A 26,024-nucleotide genomic window follows, 5' to 3' on the forward strand; every position below is an offset into this window, starting at 1 on the left:
CAGTTATGCATTGGCCCATGTTACGTGTTACCCATGTAGGTACTTTACTTTCTTACTTCATACACAAACATGATTCACGTGCAGATTTTTCGGTAACTGCAAAACTGCCATCTAAACCACAGTGTACACAGTTGGTAGTAAACTCATCTACCAAGGCACGAGGAAGTTCGTCCCACACCGGCTCGGCCTGGCAGATGGCGCTGGCAGTAGTTCCCGGCGCGGCCGCGCGGCGCTGCCGTCGCGCTCTCTCCGACGTCAATACAGAGAGCTCCACAGTCGGGCACATACGTCTGTATGTATAGCACATGATAAAGCAGGCAGCCAGTAGTGTTCAGTTTGCGCACGCTAGTTGTAAATCGAGGCTGATTGTGCATCCACTCGGAGTACAGTAGTTCAAGTGGCATATTGCTTGTGGTGATAATGAACGACTCCCGTCGTCTTCATGGTTTAACGCTAGTGTTAATCAAAGCTGTTATTACGTTAACACAGCGCTGTCAAAACTATTGAGGCAGATAAAAATTAAAGCTACCTTACATGTGTGTTATCGCGTAGCGTACTGATAAAATGCAGTTTTTTTTGTTTTTGTTTGCACCAGTGTCGAAAGTATCGAACAGTTCAGTACAGTTGGTGAAATTGATACAATGTATCGTGACAGTTACATGAAAAATGGGTGTTTGTTTGTTTGCTGTTCGTTCGCATGCGTAAATAAAAGAAACATGCCGTCGTTCAGTCAAGAGATAAACGTTGATCTGAACTCGAACGAAAGTGAAATGGTGCGTGGGGTGAAGGATGGCGAGGCGGTGACCACGGAGGCGCCGGGGCCGGGGGCGCGCGCGCGGGCCGAGCGGCGCCTGGCCTACGAGCTGCGGGACTTCCTGGGCCCGGAGCGGCCGCCGGGGCCGGAGGGCGCGCCGGGGCCCGAGGGGGCGCTGGGCTCGCGCGCGCCCAGCCTGAGCCAGCTGCCGTACATCGACGACCTGGAGGAGGGCGCGGGGGCGGCGGGGGGCGAGGAGCGGGGCCCGAGCCGCGCCACGGAGGAGGTGCTGAACAACGCGGCGTGCCGGCTGCGGCGCTGGCGGGCGGCGTCGCGCAAGCTGCGGCGCTCCTCGGGGGCCGAGGCGGCGGGCGCGCGGCGGGAGGCGCCGGCCGACCTGCTCACGCTGGCGCCGCCGCCGCCCGCCGCCACCGCGCCGCCCTCGCCCGGCTGCCTCATCACGCCCTCGCTCGCCGAACAGAACTCCATCGAGTACTTCGTAAGTACCATCACATTGTACTTATAATATCTAAAGTTAAAGTATCATACAATACGGCAAAACTTGCAAACTGCATTTAACAAGACAATCAGATCGTTCTGCAATGGTACCACCACCGACTGGTTCATGAGTACGTAGTCATCCACTGCCTTCCCCGACCAGCCCCCGGTATACCCCAGCTACCTGTCTATGGTCTAGGGCTAGGGTATCGTCGTTCCAGACACTAGGTAGTGTGATAGTGGCACTTCAGAACTCAACCTCGGCGATCATCAGACAACTTCCTGTGCCCGGCTCACTATCACAACATCTTGCCGATTTTTATAGTTATGTGATTGTGTCTCAGAGATAGCAGTCTCAGTAATTTAGTTTGTATCTCATTTCTGATACGATCCTTCAGAGAAACTTCACGAAACACAAGAACGAGAACAAACAATTACAAATAGTACTTAGGTGTAAGTACATCTTGACTTAGTCATCATCCATCACCAACCCGGATTGCTCGAAATGTCGCCTAGACCTGCGCAACGCAAATCATACAAACTAAAAACTGAAAACACATTTACTGCAAAGACTTTTCGATTGCTACCGCCATTTCCACCGCGCACTGCCTCCATTACTTCTTTACAATATTAGTACTTCCATATTACCTATTAACTTTCTTTACAGCGAAACGGTCAGCAAAGTATCCAATGGAATTTTCATACAGGTTCCCTTGTTAAATAAGGCTATCGTCACAATAGCATGTAGCTTCATAGCTCGTAATTTCATCAAATTAAAATACCCTCGCGGGACTGTGTCTGGTCTGGTTCGCAAAGCAATGCTCTCCAGCAAATAGTATCAACAATACCCACCGCCCATCCCCCACGTGCGTCATCAGCCGCCGCGGGGTAACGGCCATGCCTCGGCCATTAGCATGCATGAACAAATGGCCACTAGTTGGCTGCAAGTTAATGGCTCTCCACAGGGCACGTATCGTACACCGGCCTTGTATTCGGTTTATGACCTACATTCGGTACATTCACAAACTGTGGGAAATTTGTGTGCTATTTAATCAATCAATCTGCTATAATCACTGTGCAATGTTGAACCAATTGAATTCATAATTAATGAATGCGATAAATATTAGGTAGGTCAATGTATTATTGCATCAAGCTACTTATCTAAGTAAAAGTCGCCTGAGCTCCTACTCAGTTGTTTTTTGTTTTATATGTAAGTATATTATTTTTTGGTTACTGAACTAGGCTTAGCTATGTATGTACATTTGTACATAATATAGGTAGGTAGATATAGTATGTTAATCAGAGCAAAACACTTATCAATGAAGGTTTTTCGGTCAAGGGCTAGATCTACCAATTATATTGGACGTCTCGTCTGTCGTACACGATACAAACGAGTAACCTGTAGTTCATTTAAATTACAAATAAAAATATATTATGTGCATAAGCATATTTAATCTATTTAAATACTTATATTAAAAAAATTAACGTTTTACATTCTAACATTTTACTAAGTAAATTTTGTGCTAAGTCGTTAACTGTATTTCAGAGACCCCGTCCCTCCTCTCGGAATTGGAGCAAAGTTTCAATAAATATTTACAAAAGTAAACATATAATAGATTCAAATAAATGTATGTTAAACCTACAATTGTACCTATATTTAGTGTATAGTTATTATGAATAACAGAGCTCGTAATTAATGGTTCTACCTTTTTTGGCATAAGATTTTTTTGCCTAATCTCGTATTGCATAGTAACGTTTGGTCAAAGTCTCGTTACGCCGAAAATCGTATGGCATAAATCTCGTTTAGTAAAAAGTTATTTCGCATAACATTGTTTAGCCTAATAATGGTATGGCCAAATCTTGAATAGCCTAATAATGCTATGGCATAGGTTTATACAAAGTACCTAATAATATTCGTTTGGCTTTAACTTTGACGGAGCGTCTCCCTACATAGCGCAAACTGGTGCCTTGTATTGTTTCCGCTGTTTGGAAAACGCTCCGCTCCGCTTCGCTGCGCTCCGCTTTGGTTTTGATGAACATGTGCACCTAACACGCTCCTCCTCGCTTTGCTCGTCGTCGCACCTATTTTTAGGTTTCGATCTCATGGGGTTTGTAATAATTATATTGATCGTTAACTTTCGATTTTTTTATCATATATCGTGATTTTCGGGATGTAGGAGAAAAATACCACAATTTGTACATTTACTACATACTTAACACATTGATGGACACTAGATTAACGGTGAAACTCATAAAAACGCACAACATTTTTGTATGGGAGTTGAGTGATGATTTGCTGGTGCACATGCCGGCACACTGCCTAGGCGCAGTATAGAAAACACGACGTCGGTGACCGTTGTGTGCGTGTGAGTTCACACTTTTTTCTGTATGAAAATTTATTGCTGTGTGAAAAAAAGGTACTCTGGGTGCACATATAACTTTGAAATCCTTCCAAATAAAGCACAACAAGATGGTCTTCATACAAACTCTAGGTAAAACAGGACTGCATTGACCGTTGTTGAAATAATTAGAAAAAGAGTGGGGACTGCAATCGACGTTGTGATTTTTTTCTAAAAGTGTGGAGGACGTCAAATGCAGTCAGTGTCCGTCAGTGGGTTAATATATTATTTATTAAGATAACATTAGGAGAAACAAGATTATACATAGGTATAGACGAACATAAATTTGAGCAAACGAAACTTAGGTGTTTAAAGATTGTGCCTAAAGAGTTTTAGACGAAACGAGCCTTATGCCACATAAGTCTTGGCAAAGTGATGGTTCGGCCAAAAAAGTTTAGACCATACGAGTTATGCGAAATGAGTTTTGGTCAATAAAGATTATGCCAGATGAGCGGAACCCCGTAATTAATACTTATGTTGTGGTTTTCCTAAACCGCCATTAACGTGGACGGACACATTATCACTTCGATAACAAATAATGATGTATTTGTGGAAACGAATAATATCGTGTATTCATTATTTTTGTGTAGTTATTTACTTAATTATTAATAACGTGATGTGCCCGTAAAATGGCAATAGGCCCGCCCCCTATTACATTGGGACTAACATAACACTGGCGAAAAGTGGGTGAAGCAATGCACCTCTGCCTACCCCGCAAGGGAGTACATTAGTACAAGGTGTGAGTGTTTGTTTTTTTTATTTTTATTAATAACGTTACCAACAGTTACGGCTGTTTTATTCCTAATCTTAATTCACAGATTGCACAGTGAGTCGAAGTAATTTCCATTCCCTGAATTTTATCGTCTTTGTTCATAAAATAATGTTTTAGTATATTTTTGTAAGTACCTACAAGCTTCTGATACTAGATACTAGATTAAGGGCTGATTTTTCAATGGTCAGATAAAAGTTATCAGTGGAATAATTTTGATGCTGTCGCGTCTGAATGTTGGTATTATTAGACAGTGATAGCAACAATTTTATTCCTCAGATAACATTTATCTGAACATTGAAAAATCAGCCCTAAAATAATAAAGCGCTTTTAGTAAATTTGGAATATGAAGTCAAGTAATGTGTTCCTCGTTCCTACTTTCCACCGCGGTTGCATCAATTTGCATTTTGAGGTGACAGGGGCGAAATTTCGTCCGGAGATTTTACACAGATAGACAATCCTGAAGTGCCAATTGAGGTGCCAATTTCTCCATAGTTGATTTTAGAACATAATCAGGTATTAGTGGTTGACTTTTGACACATCTGTGAAGACTTTTATATGGAGATGACGTATAATTTTATTGATCAACATTTCCCTGGTTACAATCTAACCGACGATGGAGAAATTGGAGCTAAGTCCTTAAAGGGCTTAAACATTGTTGAATGTTTAACTACCGTAATCTTTGGACAAAATACAGGTTCGAATAGCCCTACGTGCCTTCCGGAGCGCGGATGGGCTTAAGTTTTTAGAGTAATCATCACACACGCTGGCCACACGTAGAATACGTAGTTATCAAAACGTACGTACTTATAAATAGTATACATTTCAACAGTTTTTATTGAATAACTTGCTTAATCGTTCGAGGCATGGAGTGGCACTGAACTTCATAAATATGATAAAAATCGAAAAGTGTCCACAATTAATGCCAGTGCTAGTGTAAGTTGACGACTTTGCAGTTGGTATTCTTAGTCGTTGCTTAGCAGCAAATTGAAAACTTAGGTATATCCGGAAAATCTCTTGAGGCCCGATAGTAGTTGGTGAGATAATGATAAACATTTTGCCATAGTAGGTAAGTGTCAATATATATGTCGCAGGCATCTGGTTTAATCTCCTGTTTGATTGAACCACTAGCCCGTTCATTGGATGGCGCTATTCAGTTGTATGACTAAAGGACAACTCGTCAAGTCGTTGATTGTAACGTTCGACGTCTTGACTGAACGTCATTCAGCGAAGTCGTTGAATGGGATATAGTATAGCAACTTTGACAAAACAGAAGAGTCAACAAAAAGACTATGTTACAAAGCTCTTATCTCACAAATTAACTAAACAATAACAATAAACGTACCTTCATATTATTGTTGTTCATAATTATCCAGTTTCGCCACAATTTTTTCTTTGAAACTATCCGCCCGCGGCGTAATAATAAGTAAATCCTTGTTGTCACACTATTTTTGCACAAATAACGCACTTTAAAGCAAATTTATTTGCAAAAACTAACAATATAGGTGTTTTTTGTGTCAGCTGTGAGCTGTTAGACGCCATATTTGTTTTGTTCACCACCTGACTTATTTTAAGTCAGCTAACTTGTTGGACGTTTTGTGACGCTTGTACAATCAACGTTCGGCCTAGTCATACAATTGATTAGCGCCATCCAATGAACGGGCTAGTGGTTCAATCAAACAGGAGATTAAACCAGATGCCTGCGACATATATTTATTAGTATTTCTAGCACAGACGTTTTAACGATGAAATATACTGTTGTTAAATTAATTTTTTTAAGTCGGCTTTAGCAGTTATCTGTGATAAACTAGCTCAATTCGTACCTGTGTGACCTATAGCTATCTTTTACTAATCAAATATCTGTCCCGCCCGGGAATCGAACACAGCACCCGCAACAGCGGTCCAACATCCGGTCGTTAACATTAAATTACCTAGTACGAAATTATTCGTATAAAATAACCTCGAAATCAATTAAAAGTTTAATTTGTACCTACGTCGGAACTAGGCGGAAGTGGATAATAATATGGAATATTAGGTGCTTTACATATTATTTATGTTTCATTTTACTATGAGTATTTACATTTCAAGTCCAAGTTGTTGTTCTATTTCTTAATCAATATGAACGTGTGAAACAGCAACATACATTTGCTATTCTATTTGCGCTCGTGTTCGTGAAACTTTCATCGATTGGTTTACACAACGCATGCAGCGCACTAATGGAGTCCGCTCTAGAGACGCTACGAGACTATTATATAATGTATAGTATATATTGTATTGTACCTTACGTAGTGTATATGTGTACCATAAATGAAAAGCATTTCAGGACTTAGTACAAATTTACAGTACCTATAGAGGGATTAGAGATAGAGGGTATTGAAAAAGTTAGTAAGCTGAAAGTGGGTGACTCTGGACCCGGATGCTGCTAGTGCTAGCTCGAAGCAGTGGGTACCTACACGCCTTTAGCTTGAAATGTCATAATTTGACTGGGGAAACCTGGGCAAACCCATGACTTGCCGAAAAAACATTCAAAAATAATTATACACAGTTAGCCAGAACATAACATGTCTCTTGCTTAGGTGAAGGAAAACCATTGATTAAAACGCATACCGAGAATTATGTTTTGTGGTCTCCCCCGCGACCGATATTTCATAATATGCAATTATGGACGTCAATGGCCGAGTAGGAAAAGATAAATTAAAGTTATTTGAGGAAGTTAAAAAAATGGCCCATGGCTGCGATTATATATACTTACTTACTTCGTTGTATGTTTACTGAAGATCTGGTTAAAATGTTTGTTTGGGAAAACCCATAAAGAATTTCGATGTTTACTTATTCCTCATTAAATATGTGTGCGTATGCAAACGAAAAATTATAAATACTTAGGACTAGGTACCTACTTACATGAGTTAGCTAATAACAAAAATTGTAGTACTTACCTAATTACTAATTAGCTTCGATCATCTAATTAGTCAATTAGCTCAGCTCGGGCCGTCAGCGAATAGACCAATCTGTCACCACTGCGAGTAGTTGTGACACTTGTAAAGTTGTGACATACCCTGCTCCAAATGACATTATCGAATCTAACTGGATAGGTACCTAGCTAGTCTATTCAGAAAACTACTTGGTCAATCGTCACATTAAATTAAACAATGAAATCATTACCTACGTAAGTACTTACTTCTTTGAATAACGTAAGTATAGGTAGTATTCTAGATAAATTAATAATTATTCTTAATTTAATGACGTAATCGTTACATAAATCGTTCCCAATATTAATAACAATAACAACGCCGAAACGATTAGGTGAGGCCATTGCCGTCGCGTACAGCGGACTACTCTAGCTTACGGAAAACTTAGTTTCAGAAGTATTCAGAACGCTAGCTCGCCAACCACGACTACCTGTATCTCTCGTCGTAACCAACCACGACTCTATCTCGTCGCCTTAGTGCGTGGCTACATAAGTGCGTTGCGTTGTCGTTATTTAAGGACGATCGTTCCTTTGGGGCGACGCGCGACGTGACGCAACGCACTAATGGAGCCTAGCACTTACGGCCAGTTTCAATAACTCTATCTATTGAGGGGCCGTCCATTAATCACGTGAGGTCGTTTTTCTCATTTTTTGACCCCCCCTCCCCCCTGGTGATATTTGGTGAGGTTTGGGACCAACCCCCCCTCCCCCCCCTTGGATCACGTGTATTTTTTGGGAGTCTATGTAAAGGCTATTTTTGACTAGAAAAAATATAACGAAAATTGCGTTTTGAATTGAACAAATTTTTGCGCTGTTCAAAATTTCGGTTTAGAAATACCTAGCGCTTTTTGGCAAAAAATTAATACACGTGATATCTAACGAGACCCCCCCTCCCCCCACGTGATGTTTCGTGAGGTTTTCCGTACCCCCTTCCCCCCCTTTTGAGCCTCACGTGATTAATGGACGGCCCCTGATGCAATTTTGACAGAATGCAACTTTTTATGTGTCAAAATCGTATAACTATCATACGTTGTATAAGCTGCTGGTGTTCCAGTTGAAATAAATAAATAAATAAATAAATACGATTTATACGACTGTCAGCTATCGATAGATAGACTATTGAAAGTGGCAGTTACACGTAAGTTGTACCGATTACATGATAATGATTTTATGATAGCTCCATGGAAGTAGAATAGCTCTTGTGATTTTTAAATCTGAAGTAACCCTCCAGAGAGGAAGCGAGCGTTGCGGCTAGCGGTCACGGCCTCGGCAACGCCAGCGCACTGTATATTTTCTAAATCGGAGTTTGATAGTAAACAGATAGTTTAATGTGTGATTAACACTCACAGCTTGTAATTATGTATAGGTACTAGGTAAGTATATCGGAAGGAGGTGCATTGGTGCTTGATACAAATTTACAGTATTGGATTACGTTTTGTTATGGAAGCAGTCTGAGGCTTAGAAACCTGACCCCATATCTCAGGGAGCATTGTCACTCATAGCGCCCATTAGCACAGCTTGCTAACTATTTATAGTTACAGGCTCAGACCGAATTAGGGTTCAATGCCCGCAAGGACTCTAATGAGTGAAGAAGACAAGATAGATGATGAAGTGAAAAACATGAAACGAACCAAGTCCAGTCTAGTCGTGCCTTCGTGGGCGGCCTACTGCACCGCGATGGTGACAAAACAATTCTAACCCTATCATAATATAAGGTGTTAGGCGTTACATTCCCTGGGCCCTAAAGCCGCCGCGACGCCGCCGCCGCCTCGACTCTAGCAGTGAGCGGAGGGCGTTATGCTGATGAAGGGAGTGGTGTTAGTTGGTTGTGTAAGTATTGCGTCCGCGCGACGGCGGCGGCGGCGGCCGGGGCAGGGCCCGGTCGCGGCCGGGTGACCCACATCCTCGCGTGACGTCAGCACAGACCCAGCACCGGTGCCAATACTTCGCGGAATATGACGTTGGGATGGGATTCACATAACAGTGATTTTAATACTTACCTTATTGTATTTCCAAGGAGCAGTTTTATTAGTACTTACTGTGTCTAATTAACCAAATGCCCAGCAGTCTGTTAAACACATACCTACATGCAATTACCAAAAACAAAATGTTATAAAAATTATTGGAATATTGAAAATCGAAAGGGGGTCATAAATCTCGTGTTTCTAAACCAGTTTTCAGATTGAATCAAGAAACTTGCAAAAAATACTCACTGTACTAAAATTACATAATTGGCAATACTATGTACCTACGGAGCATTTTTTTCGTTCAACGTAGTCGTGTTATAAGAACGAACGATATACTGATAACAGTCGAGCGGTCCAACCACCCGGCTGGACGGTATCTCGTTTCGAACAGATGGTCGCATGTAACATGTCGGGCATCTGTTACGTTACGGCGTGTTATGGTGATAAATGTGTGACATTGAGAACATTGCACGCCTATACTACGTCACCTAGCTCGTATCTAATAAAAAATATCTGTTAACAGTTTAGGTACAACTAAGAGTGGGTAGCACCATTTAACTTTAACTATTACAAACGTCAAATCTCTTGAAGATTGATCTCTCTCGTCAAGGGATTTGACGTTTGTAATAGTTAAAGTTAAATGGTGCAACCCACCCTTAATATAACATCGCTTGATCAGAGATTAAATTTTCTGTGACATTATATTACAGCATCCACTACCGTTATAAATATTGGATGCCATAAAATTAAAAGATAGGTACGTAATTTCGAAATGCACAAACGTACTTATATATTTACTGCATAAATATAATTTCGCACATAAAGCTTTAAATTCTCATCTTAGCTTTTCCCAAATATCTACGCACGATAAGAGTACAGAGTACACTTAAAAATCTTATGAGTTTCAAGATGCATTCCCGCGGCCGCGGCACACCCTGCATTTTAGAGGAAGCATTTTGCGAGTAAGTATATTACTTACAGATTATAAACCAGGTTTTTGTCTGAAATATAATAATATAACTTAGTACCTACTTAAGCTTATTTTCTACTCGTAGACGGTGAATAAAGAGCCTTTGCTCAGCGAGGATGAGTAATCGTTGCAAAGTAAAGATACCTGTCGCCGGTGGCTACAGGCGCCGATACATCAAATAGCAGTTGAAGTGTGTGACGCATGTGATCTTTATTCACTTTCATATTATTTCAATATTCACTGTGTATTCAATATTTCCGAATAAGGGCCCTCCGCCGCCGCGCGTCACTGCTTTGAGCGGACACCCGCGCGGTCACAGATTAATAAATTGTACTAGGTCATTGACGTACTTATAATGTACTAGTTCCATAAGGTACAGGTGCGGACATCCGTCGCACAAAATTTTATTAAAGAAATGAGAATGAAACCAAATGATTTCTAATGGTTTGCAATGGAATTAGAATTACTTATCTTTAGGATAAGCATTATCAGAAAAACTTAATTTGAGAGACATTTTTTTAAAACTATTGATATCGTATACTAATATATTATTTAGATCTACCCACGTAGGCATACGTACACGAATACTTCGGTAAACAAAGGTTCGATTAAAAAAAAACTAAAGAAAAGCTTTGCACTTTACGCACGTCATCGACAACGTTACCACATTATAACCACCTATTGCTTGGTTCCCTGCGTACAAAGGAAGTGAAAATAAGCCATTTCTCACCCGTCAACAGAACTGACCATTAGAGCTGTAATTAAGTTTATTATTTAGTAATAGTAAATTAACTTGAGCCAGCGAAACTTGAGGTACAAGGCCGTTGCTGACGTCAGCCAAGTGAGCCAAGTTGGTGAAACACGGCACATTCCTACTCCGGACCGCTGTTAGTGTAAAGTATGTGAAATCTTATTTCTAAAATATATTAAGCACCTATATGCCTAAAAAGTAGCCAAATGCGGGACGGACTACCCCATAAAGGGTTCCGTGGCAAAACACAAATCGAACGATAATAATATAGTCAAATCTTGTCAAGGGCGTACCCAGGATTTCAGCTAGGGGGGGGCAGCTCTTAAGATGATGGTTGGTCGGGTATATTGAAACAAAAATCATGAAAATTGTCTTTTATTAAGGTCAACTAGGCCAATTGCGTCTACGGGCCAAATTAATCTTTTCGATCCTATTTGAAAACGGCTTTATCGATATTGAAAAATGCCATCTAGTTACGGTGGCTTAAACTAAATACTTTACGTGAACTGCAGACAGATGGTGTTGTAGTCAACATAATATTATCCAAGTATTCAGTCATTTTGTGATTTGCACTTTTTTTTTAAAGGTTTGGTACCGTGACAGTTGATTGAAAATGTGAATCTAAAGTTTTCTTTATCAATTGATTTTATTCAGTAGGTATTCTAAACAATAGTCATTGGGCTACTTATATAGACACAAATTTTCAATGAAATAGCTTTATTTGATGAATTAATGATGTTAATTTTTTTATGTTTGATAAAAGTCTTGGGGTAAATGCGTTAGGCGTAATGGGGCTATTGCGATTGTTGCAACGCATTGCCTCAAAACAGAAATCGTCAACCTTTTAATACATACATAATTATGCTCACGACTGTAGTCACCCGCTTTTCGCTGTAAATTTGTATCGCCGTTTTTTATTGAGTACAATGCACTAAAGTTGTCGGGTAAGTGTAAGTGTACTACTGTCAGATTTTTTCAAACTGCCCGAAGGCCTCTGACTAGGCTTAACAACTGCTGCCGAAGCAGCAACCGGGACCCACGGCTTAACGTGCCATCAAAAGCACGGAAGCGTCCAGAAAAGAACCATTTGAAATCGGTCATCCATCCAAGGCTGACCGTGCCATGTGTTAACCTCAGTGATCAGTTACGATCACTGAAACCAGCTCGATAAGGATTTTTACTATTTATGAACACTAAACTTATTGAAGAGTATGGGTTTTGCCATGCACATATTTTAATTGATATCTTAGTTTAATACCCGTATTTGATCCAATCTTACTATTTTTCTAAAGAATATAAATGAGAGGATGTATGGATGTTACTTTATTTTATTCACAACTGTCACTCACCACTATTAAATCTACATTCTTACTCACTTTACAGGAGTACTTAGGTAGTTCTTTTTTCATAAAAATGTTATTAGGATTTATCATGGAGTAAATGCGTCCATGAAAATTAGACGCATTTTCCTGATTTCTACAAAATCATCTGTGAATTCGTCAATAGTTTCTTTTGGCTAAATTAACCGCCATACTATTGCACAAAAAAATTAACTGGATAAAGTCTCTATTTTTTACCCGACTGCCGAAGGAGGAGGGTAATGATTCTCGATTGTATGTTTGTATGTATGTATGTCTGTTTCTTTGTTCCCTCATGTAGCCTAAACGGCTTGATAGATTTTGATGTATGAGGTATCGTTAGAAGCGTATTGATTGCGCAATTGTTATAGGCTATGTGACGTTATATTAAAATGTATAAAGCGCCCTCTAGAGGACATAAAAACAACTAAAAAGTTACAAATAAAAATATATAATTATAAACAAACAAAAAACCCGACTGCACGCTAAAAAGATAAAAACAAGCCCCAATGTTAATGGAAAGTATCGCAGGCGGGGACCAACTTGACCGCCACACAAAGTACACCGATCTAAGTCACATTCAGCTAAATGGTGAACCCTCTGCTGGTCCCCGCCTGCGATATTTTCCATTAACATTGGGGCTTGTTTTCATCTTTTTAGCGTGCATTTGGGTTTTTTGTTTGTTTATAATTATTTCACGGAAAGCTTACCTATTGAATAGTTACATACTAAAAACACATTTGCCTCAAACCTGGAAAATGCGTTCAAAATCACGATTTTTTTAAGACACTAAATAAGAAACTTTTATAAGATTCCAGCAAAGAAATCAATGCTTTAAATTTGTTAAGAAATAGTTCTTCAATAGTCGCACACACACACACACTCACGCCTTGTACTAATGTACTCCCTTGCGGGGTAGGCAGAGGTGCATTGCTGCACCCACTTTTCGCCAGAGTGTTATGTTAGTCCAAATGTAATAGGGCCTATTGCCATTTTACGGGCACATCCAAGACCCGAGAACAAATATCTGTGTTTAAACAAATATCTGCCCCAGCCGGGAATCGAACCCGGGACCTTCGGCTCAGTAGTCAGGGTCACTAACCACTACGTCATTCGGTCGTATCCCTGTTATTCCTTTAAATTTTTATAAAGTACCTATCCCTTAAACAATTTGTTCTTTGACAAAGTGACAAAAAAATTCAGTAGAAAAAAAAAAATTAAAAAAAATTTAATAACAGTGTATACATATACCTCTCGGGGTCAGGAGATTAAAGTCACTTTTACATTAACTTTTTCATACCTTTGCTCCCATTATTCCGAAAACTTTTAGTGATCTAAAAATACAACGTAACCCCAGTTGACCTTAATTAGTTTGATTAAGATACAAAACAAAATAGGTAGGTAGGTAAGAGTAGATAACACGTTTTTAATTCCGACTTGGCAGGAAAATTTACGTTTATTTTATCTTCTAGGGGGGGGCAGCTGCCCCCCCCTGCCCCTACCTGGGTACGCCCTTGAATCTTGTGTTCTAACAAAACACGGTATAACAATACAGGGAAGGAAGATTTTATTAAATAAATTGTATGTTAGTAAGTAAATAAAAATTATAACTTACATAAATAATTTTGTTTTAAATTATGCTACGAGTAGGTATCTCAGTATAGCCTGATTCTGAGAAAAGAAAATTAAAAAGTAAGCTTTGTGTAATTACTTGAACCGTGTGGGGGTTCGCGGAATCCACTTTACGTATATTGCGTATGATACAACAACGTCTATTACAGGTATTCGTAAACAAATACGAGTATTACCTACTGTTTATTGCTTTCTATCAAAATTTAATTATGCATCTGCGTCATGCACAACATAAAGATTGCATGCATAATTTAAATGCAATTCCATAAGTAATATGGCAAAGGTAACTCCCGCACTCGACAGGCTAACAAAAATCAAGAAAATACTACAGTACGGGCAATGAAAAGGTTCCACTGAGAAAAGCACCAAATTATTCCTAAAAGGAAAAGGCTCGCCTTCTGCAACATTGAAGTAATTTAACAGAGTATCAGGATATTACCAACTAAATATGGTAGCATATTGCTAAAATTTTAAATTAAATGTTTGAAAAAAATGGGAAGTTTGGTGTCGGCATTGTGTGAATGTAACTTTTTCATTGCCCATGAGTGTATAAAACAGATTTGTTTACACATTCATAGAAACAATAGGGAGCTATGTACGAGGTACAAAATTAATAAGGAAGATTAAATTATTAGTTAATAACTAATATAATACTTGCACAGGCACGCATGAAGCGTTCATGTTTTATTATTAAATGGCCAAGGCGATAAGTTATATCATATTAATTTAATACTGTTACTGTATATTTTTTATTGTTCGCCAGTGACGCACGGACTATTCTTGTTTGGAATTGGAATGGATTTGGGAAACCAGTCCGCTGGAAACTTTGTTGCTAGGTGGTGATTAATGCATTTAATTGATGAAGTTTTAATAATCCATAACTGTTTAGGTATAGTATTTTTTCCCAAAATTTAATTAAGTTAATCTAGGGGAACCACATTATATTATACATAAGTTGACGTGATAACGCTTTTAAACATACTTAACTAAAATAAGATTAATCATAGCATTATGTACATAATAAAATCTTCACCTGAGTTGAATTTAAGAATTTAAAAATACAAATTAACTCAATAGGCTACTACTGTATCCATAATTATGCGAGCAGCTTCATACGGCGCGATTTATCCAAGCCTAACCTTACTTATCACCACCACAAAATAAAACCCCGATTCTTCCCCAGGGTTCGAGTCCGGAGTGCTGCCTAGACTCAGCGGGAGCGGAGAGCCGCGCGCCCGCGCCGCCGCCCGGCCCGCGCTACAAGCTGGCTCTGGAGGGCTCCCTCAGGGTCTGCTGCTTCCAGCACACGCGCTCCGTGGTCGACAAGATCCTCACGGCGCGCTTCCTGCGCCGCTGGGAGACCCATGCCTTGTGCCTGCTTGAAGACCGGATCGTGTCCAAAACGGTGAGTAGGCAGACTTAGGCTAAGGATGGCGAATTTTCAGGTTTGCAGATTTCACACCTGAGTATTATCTGAGCTTTGCTTTGAGGTCAAGGAAGAAGTTGAGTTTTATGAGTTTCTTTCTGTGTGCCTATTGTAGAAACCACCGGCGACAACCTGCAGTAACTTTTAATAGCTTCATTAGCTATTCTGCTTTATTGGTAGTAACTGTGAAACTCTTTGATGTGGTGTGGTGACATCTCATCTGCTGCTCATGCGAAATATTTGCATTGTTTATAATAATTTTCGATACTAGGTACTTTGATTTTACTTGTGTTGTTGCGTGAACTTGTAGTTATAAAATTATTTACATATTTACTTATTTTGTATTTATACGTCTCACTGCATCATCGATCTACTTATCTAGTTACATGAATTTAGGGAATACCTACTACTTATACTGAAATTTTAGTTAATTCTTCACTCCTCTGATTAGCTCCTTTCTTCCCTCTAACTAGTTTTTTTTCAGTTTTAAATACAGTTTGAGGTACACAGTAGTTGACCATAAATCTATACAGCTTTTCTTACGGTCCACTCGTTACCTATATAATCATTTTGGGTAAATACGGCTAACCCATTCGCTGCATAGCGTTGTGTTTAGGTACTGATTTATCGTTCTTAGTTGTAGCACAGACTAATCGGTCACCTACTAGTGTTTAAAAAAGTGTTAAGTTATTTTGTTAAGTGTTTTTATTCGTTTACTTTGAAAATGATACTTGAACTTTATCTTAAAGTTACTAGATAACTTTCACAACACATACGAATTTTTAAATAGCCTGTAATCTTAAAGCAACTGTGCAAAGACAGCTACGTCAACCGCATTGCTGCTGCGTTACTCATCCACGCAAATGTGCGTAATATTTTAACAAAATAAATTATTTATCAATGGTCCAAGTGTATCAATAACAAGGTGTCTATTCACAACCGCTTACTTATGAGTTAACTTACTACACACATATTTGTCAACTGCCACTATAGATAGGTACGTATAAGTGTGTACGGCATAAAAGGAAGTAGTTATTGGGTATAGATAAAAAGTAGCCGTCGTGATTATCTTTACGAGTTACCCTTTTGGCAACATAGGAAAGTTTTTCAACATTTTCAAAAGTTTTCAGGACTACGTCAAACAGAATCCATAAAAGCGAAGTTTCCCCAGTTGACCAACAAAAAGCAACTTCTTTACAATTTCGTAAAATAAAATATGTACACGAGGTACACGTGTTTTAATTTTTGTTATGATGAAAGTCGGCGTCGGGCGCGGGGTAAAAATAGAGCAACCCACAAATAAAGAGGCTAGCTCGGCTTTATAGCGTACGGCCTCGTTCAGTGGACTCCTACGTTGCATAAGAGGCGCTATTTACATGCCATTAGGGGCTACATCTTCGTGACAGGCCTCCAATAAGGCTTTCCAGCGGTTGTTATCTACCTGGCGCTGGAGCGTCGCCAGGGGGCGCCGGCGTCTCCGCCTGCCAACTTTAACTAAGATACGTCGGATCGTTGGAAATGTTGAGAGTTTTCGACGTGTTCAATATAGGTACCTCCTACCTAGACACAGATCATTTAAATGTATACATAGGACCAGGTATCGAACCAAGGTCAGGTGCACTGAAATCTGAAATTCAGTCTGAAACAAACCCATCAAGCTACTCATGAATAAAACCTGCAACGCACAGTTTATCCTTGAAAACGGCTCAATCACGAAGTACCTGCCTCTAGTTCATTCAGTGGCTGGGAACAATGTAGGCAAATAATAAATATGGATGAGCTCCCTGCATGAGCGACGGCGGAGTTCTGACGTCATCGCGTGTCAGCCTCTCGTGGAATAACTATACTCTCGACGTGCCAAGGAGTTTGCGTGGGTGCACCTGTGTTCAAATTTGCATGCTTAGAATACTTTTACAAGCTTCCAAGTGGATAAAGTGTAGTTAGTAGCTAGTAAGCGGAACGCAAATTCATGTAAAAGGTGTGATCCTCTTGGATTAAGTACCTACCCTCGATAATTTTAGTAACATTATCTATGGTATAAACGTACGAGAGTGCTGTTACTTTTTTAATTTAAGTAATACTTACTTAAACTTATGTCTAATTTAATTTAATAAATGGATTGAGTGTCTCCTCCGTGATGTGGATGTGTGCGAGAGCTGATAGGCATCAAACGTATGTTTTGTTCTCTCCGTTCGACCTCCAAAATATTTTATCAGTTTATTTTGATTCGCGACTTTGCATCTGCGTTTTTGTTCAGATAAGTACTTACCTACTCTAAGAGAAGATAAGTAACTCAATATTATCGTCATTTCCGTTGCTCTGCGAATCTTATCGGTAGCATTATTTTCATAATCATATTAATGAAGTAAGTATAGTATACGATGACACTTGCACGCCTTTTGTAAAGGTCCACTTATCGGTATGTATCGCACCAAACGGATTGTCGTAACTAAATGTATGGAAATACGGATGAAGTGGACGCACTTTTTGTATGAATTTATATACAAAGAATACTGAATGCTATGCGTCCGTCGAGTACGATGCCGTAAGGTGGAGGCTTACCTTAAACTGACAGTTCGTTTTATGATTTTTGGGGTGGTCATGTTATGTTGCACCGGTAAAGACGGCTAAGGTAGCCTGTAGAGACTGTACGAAGCTCGAAAGGCCGAGGACAGAGTACAAAGCTACGTGTGAGGCTTCTTTTGAGAGAGGAAATCTGCCGAGTATGGCCATCAGGCAATATGAGTGTATTAGTAATAAAAAAGCTCAGTTTCTTTTGAATTTCACAGAACTCTTTAGCTGACACAGTGAATAAACCCTCTGCATTAATGAGTATACTGACTTCACTTGAATCACGTGCAGATGCAAAAGCGTGAAAACTGAAGTAATACTACGATTACTTACTTAAGTTTTAACGCAAAGTCCTTTTAACAAATTTTCAATATTGATTGCTTTTATACCACTTAAATAATTGCTTTTCGCAGTAAGCATAGCTAACAAGCGTTGCATTCAAGATTGATGTACGATATGAAATGAACTACTACGAACGTATACGACGCAGCACCCCGGGGTCACTCAAAGGGCACTCTGAGCTGCAGATGTAGACCATTCACTCGGCAGACTCGCCAACGCTCTCCGAATGTCACGGGTCACGGGTCAACCGCACTGCAGACTAAACATAGCACAGAAATTATAACTACGTATGTACGATTGGTTGTATACTTAGATATACAGGGACTTATACACTACCGTCCATTTCATATCGATCGGACTTGAGCTCCTTTGTGTTGGTCCATTAAGCTTAGAGTTCTGAGATGCACGTTGTGGGTAGTGAATGTATAATTCTATACGTATTACGTAAGTAACTAAATAGTAAAATGGAGTAGAGATAGGTTAGGTAAGGTTAAGTATTATTAACCTACGTCCAGCAGCGGACTGCTGGGCTGATCAAGATGAATAATGTACTTATGTACATTTGAAGTTATGAAAGCCACGCCCTTCATTTTTAAAACTTATAACTAACTGCTCAACATTATGTAAGTACTTAATGAAACTTCCCTTATATTAATATTAGTTTTATTAAGTACTTTTAATAAGTATACTTAGGTACTTACTTTTACTTAAGTAGGTACTTATTATGGGCAACTACAACACTGTAGTGTAGGGTATAGGTAGGTACCTGCGTAAGTATTACATAGAAAGTAATATAAATAATGCTTTCATCATCCTATAGAGATAAAAACATAAAAGCAAAAAAATAAATAAGAGTCTTAACTATTTTTAATTTACGAGTAAGAACATTAAGTCCTTACTTTCCTCATAATATTTTCATATTCCATTAGAAAACAAGTAAGTAGATATTGTTTATAGTACGAATAAGTACTTATTTCAATAAACATCTTCGTGGAACATTATTTGAAAAAGCTCTAAGCCGATTATGGCAGCTCCACTACTCTCTCACCAGAGACCACAATATAAAAGCTTTTCCATTTTCTTTCGTCCAACTTCATGAATATTGACGACTATTTATTGGGCCGAGTGTTTACTTTATTTCCACGCTCCGCGGAGCACAGCAATTAAATCAATCTCATTTATAAAGACTGAGGAACGCCCTTAAAAGGAGACAGTCTGTTGAACGAACATCACTCGCGCTCTCCATCTCGATTCTCGACGCTCTCGCCCTTAGATTAACAATATAGGTACGAAGTAGATGGAGTGTCAGTGCAAAAGAAACGTAACGACAAGTAACACCCCACTTCTGCCACTGAGCTCTTATTTTAAATTAGTTCGGTTAGAAGATTGGGTACAATGTTTGTCATTAGGTTGGACATAAAACACTAGGGATGGGCAAATGGGGAAAAAATATCGATATATATCGTATCGATATTTTTAAAATATATCGATAATAATTGACAAAAAAATATCGATATGTTGATATATCGATATTTTCTGCGCAATAAGCAATTATCTGTAAAAATTTTAAAGCAAATACACATCTGGCTGTTTTGACATCAGTTTTATTATTAAAAAATAAGTACATAAAGCCAAGAAAAAAACAACATCATCAACACAACAAAAATTTAAGAAATCAGATTGGTCAAAGATATGGTGTGACGCATGAGCAGACAGCAGAGCTTTAAAAAATATATCGATTTTGATACCTAAAAATAAATATCGAAAGTTGATATATCGCGGGAAAAAATATCGCTGATTTATATCGATATTTTTCTGAAAAAATATCGATATTTTGATATATCGATATTTTTTGCCCAAGCCTATAAAACACTACTGAGCCCCGAGCATAGGATTCGATACTATTTTCGAATCTACACGAAGGGTCACTTTTACCAAACGCTAAACGTATGTAAATCAAATTTTAAATACATTTTGTACTAACTGACAGACGTATGACAGGCTACTAAATACGTTTAGCGTTTGGTGAAATTCCACCTAACATATGGAAAAAACAAATGTCACTTTTGGAACTAACTTTGCCTTACATTTTGACTGACAGTTGACGATACGCAACGTTAACGGAGGATCGAAACTTGTGCTCACGACTCTGTAAGTACTTGTTATTCTATGATAAAACGGTTTGACAGTTAACCAAAAACGTACTGTATTGCTTTGTTTTTGTACGTGACACACACCATTTTTTTCGTATATTGTAAATCTAAGCTCTCGATAGTCAGGTAATGGCACCAAGTGACGCACGAAGCTTTGCGCAACCTGCCCCAAGCTCAATTATCTGCGTAGGTACTCTCGTAGTATACAGTATACACTGTATACAGGAAAACGTTTTAATGAACCTTATCAATAGAAGGTAATGTGATACGGGTTGTGCAAGGGTCGCTGCTGACGTCAGAATGTCATCTATCAATAGTTTCTTATCCCATGAATCGGTACGATATTTTTTGCTGATTTCCAATGAGTGCAATGTAGAGATAGTTAATTAGAAACCATTTTTATTCAAAGTTACTATGGTTATTTTCGTTAGATAATAGATAATTTAGATATAAGTATATAAATGTATTCTCATCTGTTATAATTATATATGTAAGTAGGTAAGTACTTACCAAATGTACCTAAATTATGGTCAACTATTAACGCTGAGGATTCTTTGTTTAAAAAGCTCCAACAAAAGCTTTCGAACGCCAAGCGCGAACCCATCAACCCACAGTGTACCAGTGGCAGTGGCAGCGTAATGCTAAGTGAATCAAACTTAGGAAGCGAAGGTTCTATTTGAGAAATTGCAAGCATTAACATCCCCGAAAATAGGATAGAAGCTCTAAAATAAAAGATCGAGTGCGAGTAAAGACGTCACACTAGTGTGCTACGCCGCACTGCATCCGAGAACATTGTCGGAAACACCAAAATAATCCGGCCCCTTCCATAAATACAATCAGCGGATTCCTTTACGAGTTGGTCGGTAATGTAATAATACGCGGGGCGGGAACACTGTGACGTAAGCCAGCTGCAGGACCCGAGTCCGGTAATTAGTCGCAATTCAATAGGATAATGCCCACCTCTACAACAAGTCCATAAAAGAAAACGCCCATAGAAAATTTGGAAATTTTAAACCATTCTCGTCGAATTCACGCAGTTTTTCTGTCAATATAATTCTTCTTGTGTTTTTATAATATAAGTACTATTAGGTTTTTAATTTTTACACAATAAAATGTAAGGCACTTTAATACTGATAGGTACTAACTATTTCTCTATAAATAATTCTAAAGGGACTACGGACTAGCCAGTGTTTCTCAATGTCTGCTGATACCTAATGCAACAGTCACGAGTTTGCGTAACTTGCCTATTGCCGTCACACATTTCAAGTTTATTACTCTTTGGTCACACATGTGACTCGTGCGATACGATAACGAACCACACTTTATAGAGAGTATGATTAACTTATAAATGGCTACTTTCCACTGAAAATCGTGACGAGAGATTAGATTTCCGTCTTTAGGGCAGAAAACTTTAACACGCCATCTCATATAACGGTGACCCACTTTTCTCCTGACGAAGATTATACAAGTTCCGGTATCAGTTAAAATGTTTAGTAGAATGGATCTCCTGAAGCGGGTCACGGATGGGGCAACTATGACGTCACTGCCGAGCGCTGCCGGGCCGCGTAGGGCATTGCCCCCGCCCCGCGCCCCGCCCGCCCTCGCCGCTACGTCACCAACCTGCACTTTGTACTCAGCCAATGCAGCATGCGCATAGAAGCAGGTATTTGGATAAACAAAGGAAATTTACTTCCAAATCATAACAAGAACTTAGGTCAGGTATCGCTAGATTAAGTAGGCTAGGTCATAATAATATTACGAAACTGATACCAAAATTACAGATTAATGACGTCGAATCTGTATAATAGGAAAGGTGGTATGGCAGCAATCGATCGATATTTGAAACCGCGTTCGCGGTATTAATATGTATGAAGCTATTGCCCACAACGGCCCATTCAACAGGTTTATTGACCCAATTTCCCTGGCTGCGGCCCTCAACTGAACTCTGTCCATTGGGAACTGCCTGCTCATAGCAAAACTATTTTTATTTCAAATCTTTATCAGTTTACTCTGTTGGACCAAAATATAAATAGGTGATAGGTAAGTATGTTTAGTAAGTGCCTAAGTACTTAATTCGCCTAAGTATTTAGCATGCAGACCACCGTATCAAACATCTACCGCATATTTTAAGAAGAATGTAGTATTTACATTGTTATTTACCATCTGGTGCTACAATAACAATAACAAATTCTTCAAATTCATACAACTTATGTTTAAAAACAAATCAGTTTTGAAATATGAGCGTGTTTGTGTAATTAGTTGATGTTCACGTTGGGTGCACCAAAGTAGTATCCTATAGAAGGTACAGTACTTATAGTAATTAATGATAGCAGCACGACACGACATTATAATTTCCACGCAAATTGTGAATTTGGTGTTTCGGCTGAGATTAATGAATCCCAGTCTAAATCCTCATGAAGCAGTGATGGCGATAGTTGGCGTCGTAAGTCCTTGAAAATGGGTTCCACTTTTAGAATCCCCTCGTCCCAGTCGAAGTTTCTTTTTCCTGACTGAAATCTATTTGTTTTCAGTTTTGGACTTCATCTCTCGCCCACTTTCGTCTAAAGCGGTTTATTTGACTGAATTTCATCCATTAGTGGAGCCTACTTAATACAATGACATGAAGAATGTACCCTGCGTAACTATAAATCTAAGTAATAATATCTAAGTAATATTTTATAGGTACTTGTATATATATCTATCTGTGTATAACGCTGTGGGTATTATGTTTAAGGTTTAAGTAACTGAACTTATATCTAGGTACCTACTATACAATGTAAGACCGTCTGTTTTCCCAAATAAATAATTAAAAAATCTGATTGTTGCAGCCGTCGGGCCTGATGGAGCGGCCGCTGTTCTACAGCTGCATGCAGGAGGTGTTCTGCATCGTGCGCTGGGACACCGCCGGCAAGTTCTGTCTGCGGATCGTCATGCCCAATGGGTCACTGATCTTGCAGGTAATATGCGACATCAGGAGATAATTGGTGACTAAGGTGCAGTCAGAAATTGTATCCTCCACCAGCGTAGTACGTTAACACTATAATAGAGATCCAACAACTAGTGATAATGTTTAATTCCGATTTAAAAATGAGCAAACAAGTAACAACTTTTGAAGAGAAAGAGAGAGAGTTAACTCGTCATTCAAATTTTTAAACCCGTCACTTTAGAGAAATAGCAAGATATTCCTTGGTTAAAACTCGTTACACTCATTACTCACAGATTTAACAAACAAAACTTTCGCCCCGATCACTGGTAAATATCCTCCCTGTATAAGGTATTATGAAGAGCATCATTAGTCAGTAACCTGACTCCAGGGTTGCGGCTCCGATGTGACCGCATCCCTCGTTACAGGACACGAGTGGAGTGACTACGTTATTAATGTCAGGTGCCTGGTTTTGGCTAAAACTGAAAGGCTTATTAATTTCAGGAGGAGTGAAATGAGTGATTGCGTTGATGTCCATATTTTCATAATTTGAACAAAGTCAATCAAAATTCATCAATGTCGATTTTTACTTACTTACTTAGAAATGTTGTTCTTAATTCTTATAAAGAAGAAAAGACGGGACGGGATACTTAAATTAAACCCCATATTGAAGTTAGATACGATGTGTTACTTTTCAGGAGCTTAATTTATAAGCAAACACATAAATTACCTAAGTATACTTAAATAAAACTTTACATGATTAGCTATGTAAATAGTTGTGAATTGCTGTTAGGTTCGATAATCGGCACGGGTTAGGCAGGCATCCGGTGACTGTGGCAATGATAAGATAACTCTATTTAAACAGGCCTTCATTGTTAGAGTTATCCGAACTATACCTAATACTATTATGATCATAACAAAATATTTACTTTACTAACAACATTATTTTTTTCAGGCTAACGATGCTTATACGAGAGACCAGTGGTATCATTCGATTATCTGGAGGGTGAGTCTCTTAAAATCTACACAGAATGTACTTATAACCTTTTATAATACACACGAATCAGCGTGTTTTGAAACTATACAAGGCCAGAACGCACCCATAGTGTACTAGCACTGTATAGTTTCAAGTGAAAAAAAATAATATTTTCCTTGAAAATATACACGATTTGTGCGTACTAATCGCGTATACTTTCAAGTTGGGATTTACTGAATCGTGCTTGAAAATATACATTGCTATTACGCACATTGCTTGTTTGGCGTACTTGTCGCATATAATTTATACCTACATGCTGATTCTGTTTTACTTAACTATTTCGGTAAATGTACACATGACTACAATTTACTTATTCTGACTGCCATACCTATAGAATGTTATTAAATAAAGATGAACAAGCTCTAATTTGATTGATAAATTGATATTTATAGCAATCATACTTGCAAGTAAGAATACTAATATCTTATTATTTATATGAAGTAAGAGTAATACCTACTACACTCACGAGCAATGAAAATGTTCCAGTGGCGATAGCTCCTGAACGGAAAAGACTAGCTTAATGACGCCGTCGGAAATATTAAAGTACAATTAACAGCGCATCAAAATATTATTATAAATTTTGATCAAATTCTATATTAAATGTTTGAAAAAGTTTTGGTAATTTATTTATTTATATACACTTTATTGCACACATAAAACAAATTTTACACAGAAGCATTTTAAAACATAGGCGGACTTATTGCTAAAAAGCAATTTCTACCAACCAACCTTTGATTGGTAGTTATCGGTTGAATATAATGTAAGCTCTTAAAATAAATTTGGTGTTGACATTTTGCAACTTCGACTTATTGATTGCTCGTGAGTATATTACTCTATAGACCTATTAGAGACCTCATGTAGGTTGGCTGGTAGAAAATGCTTTTAGCATTAAGTCCACCTTTTGTACACTTATGTTATATTTGTGCAATAAAGTATTAAATAAATAAATAAATATTTTTCATCAAGTTTTGGGGAGCCTACCCTATCTATCTATGGGTATTAATTATAAAAACCTACTACCTGGTAACTAATCACGTATACTTTCAAGTGGTCGCATTGCCGCGTGGCACTTGAAAATATACACGATTAGTACGCAGTGGTAACTGCTGCAGTATATTTTCAAGCCATAATTTTGGCCAAACTTACTTGAAAATATACGCGATTAGTGCGTAATGGCCTTGTATACTTTCAAGTAAATCATGGCACCATTTTAATTTGAAACTATACGTGAGCAGTCCCACCCTCTGCGTTCTGGCCTTGTATAGTTTCACGCCACGAATCATACAGTCTGTAACTTTTGAAAGTAAATAAAAAACCTTTTTTTTTCAGCGTAACATGTTAAGGTATAAAAATTACCTGACGGACTGCGAGAAACGAGATAAAGATGCAGTTATGAATCAATTGAAGGTAAGTCAACCCAAATATTCGTTTTGACTAACGTTAAACGCTTCGGTACAAAAATAATGTTATCTCTACCGCGCAAATAAATAGTTAATAGTTAATAAAT

General features: G+C 38.6%; 1 protein-coding gene across 1 annotated transcript in view; it reads left to right on the plus strand.

The window, feature by feature from the left end:
• The first annotated feature begins 252 nt into the window (after positions 1-252).
• The window catches only part of LOC105385684 (C-Maf-inducing protein), a 34,635-nt gene continuing 8,863 nt past the window's right edge, over positions 253-26,024 (plus strand). Inside the window, exons 1-5 of the mRNA XM_038112794.2 lie at positions 253-1,253; positions 15,250-15,471; positions 23,387-23,515; positions 24,437-24,487; positions 25,847-25,924. Coding sequence (XP_037968722.2) covers positions 642-1,253; positions 15,250-15,471; positions 23,387-23,515; positions 24,437-24,487; positions 25,847-25,924 — 1,092 coding nt within the window. The 5' untranslated portion in view covers positions 253-641. The remainder of the gene's footprint in view (positions 1,254-15,249; positions 15,472-23,386; positions 23,516-24,436; positions 24,488-25,846; positions 25,925-26,024) is intronic.

The sequence above is a fragment of the Plutella xylostella genome, chromosome 5 (genome assembly GCF_932276165.1).
Source record: "Plutella xylostella chromosome 5, ilPluXylo3.1, whole genome shotgun sequence".
NCBI classification, from domain to species: Eukaryota; Metazoa; Arthropoda; class Insecta; order Lepidoptera; family Plutellidae; genus Plutella; species Plutella xylostella.